The following is an 11909-nucleotide window of genomic DNA, read 5'->3' as shown; positions in this document are numbered from 1 at the left end:
AGAAGTTAACACAACACTTGGAAGAAGAAACAATCAAACTAACATTCAAACTTCAAGTCAATTCAGCTGAAAATCAAGAAAAACAGTAGCACCGGTTTAACCGATGCCCCTAGCATCGGAGCATCCGATGCTTGGCGGATGTTCCGACGCCCTGTCGGTCTATCTCTCTTGGAAGCAAGCTGAAATCAAGTTAAGTCACTCTATATCACCGGTTGAACCGATGGACCCAAGCAAAGCACCGGTGCATTAGATGTACTTTGTTCCAGAGAGCATGTTTGGTGGACCTCAACTCGTCTTCAGCACCGGTTGAACCGACGCTTCAGAATCAAACACCGGTGCATTGGATGTACTATGTTCCAGAGAGCTTGTTTGAGTTGATCAGTGAACCTCTTCAGAACTGATTGAACCGATGTCCCTACGGAGCATGCACCGGTGCAATGGCGCAAGCCTGGATACTGTGTCAGAACCCCCAACGGCTATTATTTGGACACAGAGAGATCGGTTGAACCAATGCCTTCAATTTCTCACCCGTCGGTTCTTCCGATGGTCACGATTTTTCTGCAGTAGACTTCCAACGGCTGTGTGACCTTCTCCACTCTATATAAGGGCACCCCCTGGCTCATTTGAATTGCCTTTGACACCTTGAATACCTGAGGTCACCCTTGAGAAGAAGAGAAAGTGCTTTGAGCAAAAGAGTGAAGATCTAGTACATTGTTTGTGCTTCAACCTTGAAAATTTCAACCTTTGCAAGTGTAGCAAGTGTGTTTCAGCTAGGGCCAACTGAGTGTAGGTCAAGTGAAGGCTTAGGAGCTTGTTACTCTTGGTGTTTGACGGCACCTAGCCGGTCTCGGTGATCGGGAGGTTCTTGGTGAGCTCTTGGAGTTTGTGGGAGCCCCAAGACAAGAAGCTTGTACACGGTGTGAAGCTCGCCGTTCTGGAGATGGAGAAGGAGCATTCTTACTGGTCACTTGCTCCTTGGTGAAGCAAGGGAGCTATACCCTTGTGTGGGTGCTCCAACGTGGATTAGGGGAGCGTCAACTTCTCGATACCACGGAAAAAATCTGGTTGTCTCGTGTTTCTTACTTTTATTTCAAGCAATTAAATCCATTTGTTGTTATTCTTATTTTTTATTGCTTATAGATTGACTAGGACAACTTGCATGGTAGTGTGATCTCTTGCTTAGTTTTGATCTTGTTAGTGTGACTCAATCTAGACAAAATGATCATGATAGTGTGTTTACCTACCTAAGGACATTTTTGCTAGCGTGCTCTAGTGACTAGATTTTAAATTTGTAGATTGAGCAATACTAGTCTGGATTAAAAACTAAGTAGAAATTTGAAAAAGTTCAAATTCAACCAATTCTTCTCGGCCCTCCATCCTTTCAGATGGCGACCTCGGGGTTGATGCCGGTGCTCTTGGCGGTGTTGGACAGCATCACGGCGCACAGGCACTGGGGGCTCTGCTTCCCGATGGTGCGCACGGCGCCGCAGCAGGCGCCAGACGGCGCGGCGCTCGGGTTCTGCGCCGCCGACGCGCACGGCGCCAGCCTCAGCGCCATCCTGTCCGGCGGCGTCGCCCCGCACTCGCCCGCGCCCTCGGCGAGGCACGCCGCGGCGGCGAGCAGGAGGGCGAGCACAAGGAGACCCCTCATCCTCGTCACCTCACACACACACACACACTGACACTGTCACACTGATGATCCCGGAACCCGTACTTGCTTGCTTCTGTGATGCCTAATAACTAAGCTGGCTGATGGCTTCGACGACATGGCCACCAGGCCGCCGCAGCTTAAATAGCTGCCGGCGTCGAGCGTGTAGACGGGTGTAGGTGAAGCCACCATCTGCCGACCTCATGATGGCCGAGGGCGACGGTGGCGAGAGCACTAGCGCGCACCGTGCCGCGGCGGGGCAGCAGGAGGCGCCTCGTCGATCCAGTGGCGTCGGGCAAGCTCGGCCACGCGTCTCGGCCGGCTCAGTGCGCGCCGGTGGGTGGCCGTCCCCCCGCGGCTCCTCACATCCATTGTCCATGGCGCTGCTGCGGCCTTTGCGCCGGAATTCAAGGAGCAGGGTTTGAACGCCATGGCAGTGGCAGCATGGCTACCGAGCGCCGAGCGCACGGCACGTCGGCGTGCGCGGTCGCTTTGGGAGCTTGGAGATCGGAAAGTGTGTGTGAAATGGCTCCCTTGATCGGGTTGGTTTCAGTGGACGCCGACGCGTGATGTTGGTTGCCTAAAGGTGCTGCGGCTGCGGCGCTGCGCTCATTCTAGCAAAGAAAATTTAGCAGGGTAGTGTGGTGGTTGCTTTGTTTTGTTTAGCTGCTATAGAGGTGTCGGTGGTGATGTTATCATTTGCTTAAAGGGGGCGTTCGCGTGAATGAAGCGAGCCATCCTAAGTTGTTTTAGCACCTAATCTTCACTAGCTCGTTCCTGGTTTTTCCTTTTCATCCAAAGTAGTACAAATGCACACACCCCTATAAACACATGTATACTCATCACAATGACGGTACAAGCACCTTTGAGAGAATGAGATGAAAGATTTTGAATTAAAAACCTTTAAAGAAACCATTACTTTCTAAAATAAATAAAAAAAATACAAACACATATGACTCGAAGCCGGATAGATATATTCGACCACAAGAAACTTAACCAACTCATTCTCTTTCTTTCGGACAGGTCGTATATGATGCTCACAACGTAGAAATATGGTTTTAGTTTTCTTCATCAATTGCTCATTGGATCGTCATAGTATGTCTTAGATTATTCCGTTAATGGGACAGAAGCCATTTTTGTCAATCAAATTTTCAAACATAGACATATATTTTGAAACATTACTAAATAATAAAATACCACAAAATAGGTATACTTTGGGAATAGAAAAAATAACCCGGTGAAGACTAAGACAGGGAACATCTTTCCAAATGGCAAGCAGAAGAACTAGGCTGGGCCGTGCGGGAGACACAATTTCGACGGCCTGACAATTGCTAAGTTCGTAAGGCCCGGCCCAAAAGGCCGAACCAGAGTAGTGGGCTGGTCCATGTATTTTTTTAAAAAAAATTGATTTACACTTTCGAACTATTGCAAAAGTCCGATTTTCAACCTTCAACTATAAAACCGGATAATATAGACCATCCGTAGAGTGGTTAAGGTGATTTTGTATATATTTTCTAAAAAAATAACAAAAATTTTAATTAGATCTAAAAAATTAAAAGAAATTATTTTAAATCAGAAAAATATGAAACTAGTAACAAACTTTTCTAAAACTATAACCTATCCATTAATGCTCTATTTGAATCTTAGTTATTTGAAAATAATATGCATAACTACAGGCAACCAAATATTATAAATATAAAAATGGATATAAATAACTGACAAATATCGTGCCAATGGATATGTTACATTTTTAGAAAACTTTTGATACCCATTTCATTTTTTATTTAAAATAAATTACTTATAAATTTTTAGATTACATTTGAAAATTTTTTAGTCTCACAAAATGGAAAACTACCTTCGAAACCCCTTCGAAACCACCTATGGGGCTAATTTTGCTCGGTTTCATTAGTTGGGTTGTCTATGTTATCCGGTTTTATCGTTGAAAGTTAAAAATTAAAATTTTGTGATAGTTCATGGGTGTAAATTGATTTTTTTTCTGTTAAGGGAACCTGCTATCTTCCACGAGATTTAGTTCTCTGGCCGCAGGCAACAGGAGGCATCAAGCCCCCAGTTGTCCAAGACTCCCGTTGGCGCAGCACCTCAAATCCGTGGCGCCAGCGGTGATGAATGCGCGAGGCTGGTGCCCATCATTTTCATCTCGCAAAAACAAATTGGGGGAGTAACATGGTCTGACAGCGTCGTGGTGATCTTTAACGATGTCTAGCGATTCCTCGAACGGATAAAAAAAATATTTGCAATTCTGCTGACCGAGCGCAGGCAAGCTATATAAAAAACAAAAATCTTTCTTGGATATAAACACACGATATACAGATATAAGGAATGCAGAATCTCTTTTCTTAGCAAAGGCAGGCACATCATGACAAGCTTCACATTCCATAACACAAAAGGACAAGGAGATGGCAACAATGGCATTTTTTTTTTGAAATGGAGCAGCAATGGCATTTCAGACAGGCGCCCGTTTAGTTGCCAAAAATTTTTACTTCCTCTTTGAACACATGTATGAAGCACTAAATGTAATTAAATAACAAAATCAATTACACAGTTTGGATGTACACGACGAGACGAATCTTTTGAGCCTAATTAGCGCATGATTAGCCATAAGTGCTACAGTAACCACCTGTGCTAATGATGCGGTCAAAGTCCTCAAAAGATTCGTCTCGCGGTTTCTAAGTGAGTTCTGTAATTAGTGTTCGAAAAGTCCTCCCAATATTTGGTCAAACATTGACGTGACACCTAGAAATTTTTGTGTTTGGAAACTAAACGCCCCCTGGGAAGAGTATCCAGCAGATTCCACGGTTTTCAGATGCCTACAGCAAAAGATACACAGGAGATGGCAACTGCATTTGCGCTGCAGTCTAGGCCTTGTCGTCATCCTGGGCAGCGGCGATCTCGCGGTCACGGTCGGCGGCCGCGGGGGCGCCCCCCGGGTGCACCCTGCTGCGCGCGAGGAGGAAGCCGAGCGCGTGGCCGGCGACGGCGGCGAGCAGCACGCCGCCGTTGAAGGACATGACGGCCAGCATGACGAGGTACGCCGTCCCCATCCTGGCCGCGTGCGCCGCCGCGAGCAGCGCGGCCGAGGACGCCGGGACGCCCGCGCCGAGGGCCCGGCGATGGCGCGCGAGGCCGCAGCGAGCGCCTCGGTGAGCACGGCGAGCGCGAGCACGAAGAGGAGGCAGAGCGCGTAGGCGGCGCCGCCGCGCGCGCCCGGCCACCCCGGGAACAGAACAGCACCACCGCGCGGTCGCCCCAGAAGAAGGTCATGTGCATCATCGACATGCCCACGCTGGCCGGCGCCGCATGGCCGGCCCCGTGCAGCGGCGGTGCCATCGCCATCGGGCCCATGCCGCCACCGGCCATGGGTGGACTTGTTGGCCTAGCGCTAGCCCAGCGAACGTCTCTCTCTCTCTCTCTCTCTCTCTCTCTCTGGAACGGATGGACTGCGACCGCGACCGAGCAGCAAGGCCGGGGGCAGGCGAGGCGAGAGCGAGACTGGATGGGCCACGGGCGGGGCGCGAGAGTACGTGACGCAATATAGTGGGTGGCACGGAACGGAAGGACAATACTCAAGTCAGGGGAACCGCGAGGCGGGCACACAGCGAAGCAGGGTTTGTCCTCGTGACCGAATTACTGGCTGACGGGCAGGACCCGTGCAGCCGCTGGAAGGATGGAGGAGCGCCGGAGCGGAGCTGAGGCTGCTTTGGAATCTCATGGCCTGGGGGTGGCTGCGTATTCAATCGAGATTCCATCCAACACGCAGCGCCTCGGTGCGAGCTCCGTCCGGTGCGCCAGCATTGTTGCGCGTGCCTGTTCAGCTGATGCCCTCTTATCCTATCGGGAGGAAGCATCACGCAAATCCAATTAGATTTTGGCACTTAATATGTATTGGATCTGGATATAGTTGGATATCGACATCCTAGATTAAATAGAATTGAATTCAATTGGGTAGAAATTAGATTACTAGATAGAAATTAGAGGTTAATACAAACATTGTTTGACAAGAGGAAGGGAGGGGGCGGCCTGGCCAGCAGCCTCGCCATAGCCATGCCCTTGGCCATAGCCGGCGCGTGGCGGCGCGGCCATTCCTGCCAGCACATGTATAGGCGGCAGTGCGGCGAGGCGCGCCTGGCAACCCGACGCAGGGCGGAGCACGGCCTGTGTGCGGTGGCACCGGCAGGTCGGAGCGGCGGTGTTTCGGCACCCATAGAGCCAGTAACGAAGGGGAAAAGGGCCGGGGAGATGCGGGTGCTAACCGTGGTTTAGTTTTCGCAGTGGGTGGAGGAGCCCTAGAGAGGGGTCGTTGACGTGGGGGTGTAGTTCAGGCAGTATGAGAGGCTGGTGGCGGGGGAATCCTCGATTCCCGGTGAGGCAGTAGGCAGAGCTCGGGTACGAGGGGTTGGGGAGGGAGTTAGGGGTGTGTGCGAGCTTCGGGTGGATTTGAAATCCACGGTGGAAAATCGAGCGGATTTATTTGGAGAAGGTGGTCTGCTCAGGCTCTGCCGCTGTCGCGCCCCGGTTAAGCGGGTCATTCTCACAATCAGCGTGTTGCCCACCAATGCTGCGATGTGGTGGTCAAAGGCGGCGGCGACGATGTTGGAGACTGATTGTTAGTATTGGACTTGATGGATGTTTGATTTTAGTTGGACTTGAATTAAATTCCTCTTATTGGATTTTGGTTTGGATGTCAGTCCAATCCTAGGAGTAATCACAGGGTGCTACTCGGGGTAGCGCGCGTGACTACCCGCCGTCATGCATAGAATGCTGCCCCGAGAGCCGTCATGCATAGAATGCTGCCCCGAGAGGCTGCGCCTTGTCTTTTCCATCTACACGCGGCCCAAAAAAGACAGCCCAAAATTGCTTGTGTTGGAACAAAATTGTCCAACCCTCGGCTTCCCCAATGATCGGAACAAAGAAAAAATTTCCAATGGAATAAAATTTAAAAATTGTTCATGGATCCAATTTTAACCTTAAAATTGAAAAAAATGTTCCACTAGAACAAATTGTTTGGTTGGAACAATATGTATTTCATTGGAACTTCTATGAGAAAAAAAGTATATAAAAATTTGGGTCTTAAACCCACCAGTGGGCTGACAAACCACCAGGAGTGAGCGGGCTACACATGCGGGCGCCTATGTGTCAAATCCGCACGCACTCGCGCGCATGACCCCGAGTATTGGCGGTAATCATCGGGCTTGTTCCTAGTGGCAAGTGCGACTGGCATTAGACCCATCACAGAAGCGCCTCCCCGTCCCGACGTCTTCCTCTAGCGTTCCTCGCACCCGCAGCGCCGCACTACACCACAACACCAAATTAACGACGGGAGTCAGTTGGTAAAAGTGCAATATTATCGATGGACAATCCGTAGGTAAAACTTACCGATGAATGGTCCGTCGGTGATTCTTGTTTTACAGATACATTATCTGTCGGTAAATGTATTCATATTTACCTATGAACTGTTTGTCGGTAAATCTTCGAACCGTCAGTCGGTAAAAGTAAAATCCATTTTGGCGCCGGTTATTTCTAAACTTTTGATATTGCGCGGGCTCGCGCACCCAGCAATTCTAGCCCATCTGGCCATACACACGGAAGAAGAAAACCCTACCTCCTCAGCCGATTCCTGCCTCCCGCCGCACACAACTAGTACCGCCGCCCGCCCACCTCGCACGCGCTCCCACGCCACCACCAGGACCTCCTCGCCGCCCGCCCGCCCTACCCAGTGCCGCTGGTCGCCCTCATCCGCGGCGGCTGCCGGCGCCGGCCGGGCCACGACGACCCCGACGAAGGCGACGAAGCCCGGGTGCCGTGGCGTGGCGGAGAGCACGGCGACGACGGCGGCCGTCCTACCGCTGCCGCCTCCCTGCAGCCTATCCTTGTAGACGCTGACGTGGCTGCCCTTCCCGTGGCTGCCCGCGCCGCCACCAGGACCTCCTCGCCGCCGCCCGCCTTCGCCCACTCGTCTGCGCGCACAGCCCACCTCCTCCTCATCGCCACCCGCCCGCCACACTACAGCGCCACCCTGCCTCCTCACGCACGTGCGTGCCCCGTCTCCTCCTCGCTGCAGCGCGCCCCGTCCTCGGAACCCCATCCTCGCCGCTGTCCGCCCCGTCCTCGTGCCTGCATCCCGCCCAAATCCCCCAACTGAGCTCCGGACGCAACGGATCGAGCCCCTATCCCGTGCCTGCAATTCCAGATGCAAATAAGTCTGTCGGTGTTGTCCCCCAAATCAGGCTCTTGGCGTTGTCCCCCAACTGAGCGCTGCCTCCCCAACCATGCTGCTATCTAGAGCTGCCTGCAGCATTGCTGCCCTCCTGAAGTCCAGTTAAGGTAATAAAGCTATGTTCTTTTTTATATAAAATGCTACATTAATTGTTTGAAATAGATTCGATGCTATTTGATAATCTAGTACACTGCTTTAGGTCAGTACAGTACAGATCTATAGAATAGGCACCAAATTTTGCTACTTAGTTTTGGGAGTTTACAAATTTCCTCTTCAGCAGGAGACTGTTTAGGACTGTGTTCACTCTGCAGGACAGAAATTAATATAAAAGATTTGCTCTGTAGGTAAGATATAATATTCCATGTACTACAAATTTCCATCTTTCTTTATCATTGTTAAATTTTTGTACACTTATATTGGGTTGCCTCTACAATATTGTCAGCAGCTTGCACATCGTTTTGGAGCATCTACAACACTCATAGTAGCCAACCTTTGTAGCTGAGAAGTTATTAGGTGAAGGAGCTTGTGTGTTAAGGTAAGTTTTTTTTCTCTAGTACCTATTACCGCTTGTTGCATTGCCTTTTATGCTTACTGTTTGTTACGTTGTTGAGCTATCTGTTGTGCAATTGTTTAGTGTTGAAAGATATAATTTGGAAGCAGCTTGATCTCCATAAAGACGGATGGATAAAACTTGGATCAATAGTGAGGCTAGGTACATCACAACTATTTCACAAATGCGAAAGTAGTGTCAAGTTAATATGTGACTTAACTTAATAAATTGCATGTAGGCACACAAGGGCATATTTGCAAGGGGTGAACAGTTTTTTAGCTTACGCATTTACAGTAGGAGGCAAAATATTATGCCCTTGCAGAAAGTGTATTAACTCATTTTGGAGAGATGCAAGTGATGTACGCGAGCACTTGATATGTGATGGGTTTGTAAAAGGGTACACAACATGGAATTTACATGGAGAAGCAAACCCTTCTAATGTGAATCATGGGAATATCTTGTGGATTAGATGATAGAGGGGATTTTGAAGACACCACTTCTATTCAGCAGCCTAGTGATGAACTACAAGAGATTCATAAGTTGGTAGAAGCAAATAGTCAAGTGTTGTACCCTACATGCAAGAATTATACAAAGCTTCGTTTCCTCGTTAGATTGCTTCATATCAAACTTCTTGGAGGATGGACTGATAAAAGTTTTGACCTATTGCTTGATTATTTCTGTTGGCTGATACAACATGTTGATTATTTCTGTTGGCTTCTGCAAGCAATTTATCTAAATTCTCATTGGCTGCTAGAGTGATATTGATGTACTCTATTTCAACCTGCTAAACTGAACCAAACTGTTAAGCAATTTATCTGCAGCTTGAACTCTATTGTTGGATCTTGATTATTTCTTCATTTGTTGACTCATTAATTAGTATCAGGCTGATTATTATTTCGTATTGTTCTTTATTTTCAGGAACCACTAGGCGCTGCTAGTTAACTAGTATGCTACGCTGACATATAGTGGAAGTAGCAAAATTGTCAACATCAAGCCAGAAATTCAGATGATCTTTTGGAAGCTGTGGTGATTTCAGTGGATCTTTTGGGGCTGTGATTTTGGTGGAAGGATGAACCTCTGAATATGATGTCTTTTGTAGAACAAATGCTAATGGTTGTGCAGCTAGACTATAGATATATGAACTGCTAGCTGTTATCTTGACTCATGGCTTGTATGGATGATGTGCTGCTATATATATATTCACCTATGAAGAATATGTCTGATTATGTGGAATATATGACTATGTTGTATGGACAACTCATGGAATTGAATGTTGTCTCGAAATATATTGAGACCTTGTTATCAATGAATGATCTCATTGTACTAATTAAATTGCAATTAAAGGATTTTTTATTTTTTTATAATTAAAATTATCGCGTTGGATGGTCAGTCGGTAATAAAATTTTTAACATCAAACTGTCCGTCGGTATAACTAGTCACATGCAGTTCGTCGGTAAATGCTATTCGGACGGTTGGTCTATCGTTATAAGTAGAGTCCGTCGGTAAAAGTTTTTAACGACGGGACTAGCGCCGACGGGATATGTCCGTAGGTATAAGTTTATACTGATGGACTGTCCGTCAGTATAACGGCTTATAACGACGGACCGTCTGTCGGTGTTGTGGTGTAGTGGCCGGCCTTCTTCTTACTCCTGCCGCCGGCCATTGCCCACCGGGGGTCATCCCGTCCGGTCGGCGCCGTAGGCTAACCACCCCCTACCTCCATCTTCTATAGCTGTCAGCCATGGAAACCGCCCCAACCATGGAACCCAAAACCCTAAAACCGCCGCCTCGACCACCACCCGGGCCGGCGAAGACCTCGCCGCCATCCTCTCCCCCCAGTCCCCCACCGTCCACCTGTCGCCGGTCAGGGTGTGCATAATTAACCAGAACCAAAAATCGAACTGAAATAACTAAAATAGAAAAAATCGGTTCCCTATTTGGTTCCAAAAAGCATAGAACCAAAATAACAAAAAAAATTGGTTCCTACTCTCGGGTAACCAGATAACCGAAAGAACCGAATTACATACAACTTGCATTTTGTAAAAGTATATTTAGTTTATATGTGATGTTTCATACTTCAATTACTATGTATTTCTCTTATTGTATTGTCATTGTTCGCTTCTCAATTATTATTCTCTAAAATAGATGAAGTATTGTCTAAAATTGCTATAGAATATGTATGTTTTTCTTATTATCTTAGCTTCCGGTAAAATAGTTTGGTTAGTTCGGTTCAATCGAATCGAAATAATTGAGAACCGAAATACTCGGTTCCTGAAGGGTCTAATTGATTTTAGGCCCGCCGCAGCCTGGCTCGTTTCTACGATGCAGGCTATCCGCATGCAGCGGCTGCTCATTTGGTTACCGTTCCCTGCAGCCACGCTCGTTAAAGATGTTGATTGGTTGGCCTACTCACTGCATCTGGCTCCATGCGCTCTCTCTCACACACAGGCCACGAGGGGCATGCACCCGCACCCACGCGAGCCTGCCTCTGGAGAAGAGGCAATTTTTGCCGCATCCCAGGAGCTAGGGTCCCCATTTGCACGCGACGGGCTAGGTCCAGTACCTAAGGAAGGCAACCAAACAGCCCAAGGTTGCACCCCGAGAGCCTGGACGGGATCATGCGACCAACAAATCAGGTCCAAAAATTTTTAGGAAACCATCGGTTCCTATTTTTTGGAAATCGAATTTGTTCAAAAATTGAGAAACCGGACCGAATCGAAGAACCGAATGCCCATAGCGAACCACAGCGGCGGCAGTGGGCTGTTGTTTAACTTTTTTGTGACGTATCGGATCGAGGTCACGCTCGACCTGGATTATTTCCAGTAATCACACGCCGTTCTTGAGAGCAACTGGAAAAGGCCCATCGTGCAGTTTTCGGCCCAGTACGTCTGGATCGTCTATGACCCTGGTGCGTGTAAGTAGGCGAGTTTTTCATTTTTATATTTAAAAAAACAAAATTTCAAAAATATATGCCGAATATGGAATTTTTCAAAAATGGGTGCCTGTCGCCCATCCAGTTGGCGACAGGACCTAAATGTAAAAAAAATTATATTTAGATCTTGGCGCCCAGGGTGCATTAAACAGTGAACTTATAAAATCGATATAAAATCGTAGAAAAATCGGCAAAATACAAACTCAACTGTTCTTGATTCTATGAAACAAGATATACAACTTTTGTTACATAATGTTTTTCATTTGATCAATGTATCTTTCTCTATTTTAAATACCAGTTTAATGCACTTTTATTTAAATCTCAAGATCCATCCTTTGGATGCATGCCATCTTTGGCCAGAGTGTTGAATATGGTGAGCATAGCCTTGTGCAAAATTGGTAGACCCAGAAAACATTTCTAGAATAAGTTTTTAAATTAGATCTTGCAATATGTCTAGTTTAAATGGGTTATTTGTCCATGCTGGTATACTGAGTTTTAAAAGCCATAACTTTTACATTACCATTATTTTATTTTCTAAGAGCTA

The 11909-nt window shown here is 47.5% G+C and overlaps 1 protein-coding gene, 1 long non-coding RNA gene and 1 pseudogene across 3 annotated transcripts; 1 reads left to right on the top strand and 2 right to left on the bottom strand.

The window, feature by feature from the left end:
- Positions 1–1108: 1108 nt before the first annotated feature.
- Positions 1109–1771, bottom strand: LOC120640942 (non-specific lipid-transfer protein 4-like). The gene has a single exon (XM_039916879.1). The coding sequence runs from the start codon at positions 1649–1651 to the stop codon at positions 1382–1384; it is 270 nt and encodes an 89-aa protein (XP_039772813.1). The 5' UTR covers positions 1652–1771; the 3' UTR covers positions 1109–1381.
- Positions 1772–4327: 2556 nt separating this feature from the next.
- LOC120643020 lies at positions 4328–5222 on the bottom strand (annotated as a pseudogene).
- Positions 5223–7291: 2069 nt separating this feature from the next.
- On the top strand, positions 7292–9739 carry LOC120640941. 2 transcript variants are annotated; one of them, XR_005662064.1, is made up of 4 exons: positions 7292–7990; positions 8164–8227; positions 8326–8418; positions 9352–9739. It is a non-coding gene; the product is annotated as an uncharacterized LOC120640941 (long non-coding RNA). The 2 variants fall into 2 exon arrangements; XR_005662065.1 differs by having other exon boundaries at positions 7295–7990; positions 8329–8418.
- Positions 9740–11909: the final 2170 nt, after the last annotated feature.

This window comes from Panicum virgatum, chromosome 7K (genome assembly GCF_016808335.1).
Source record: "Panicum virgatum strain AP13 chromosome 7K, P.virgatum_v5, whole genome shotgun sequence".
Taxonomy (NCBI): domain Eukaryota; kingdom Viridiplantae; phylum Streptophyta; class Magnoliopsida; order Poales; family Poaceae; genus Panicum; species Panicum virgatum.
This window is presented reverse-complemented; position numbering and strand designations above follow the sequence as displayed.

Coding starts and splice junctions, on each gene's coding strand:
- LOC120640942 (XM_039916879.1), bottom strand. CDS start 1,651: ATGAGGGGTCTCCTTGTGCTCGCCCTCCTGCTCGCCGCCGCGGCGTGC.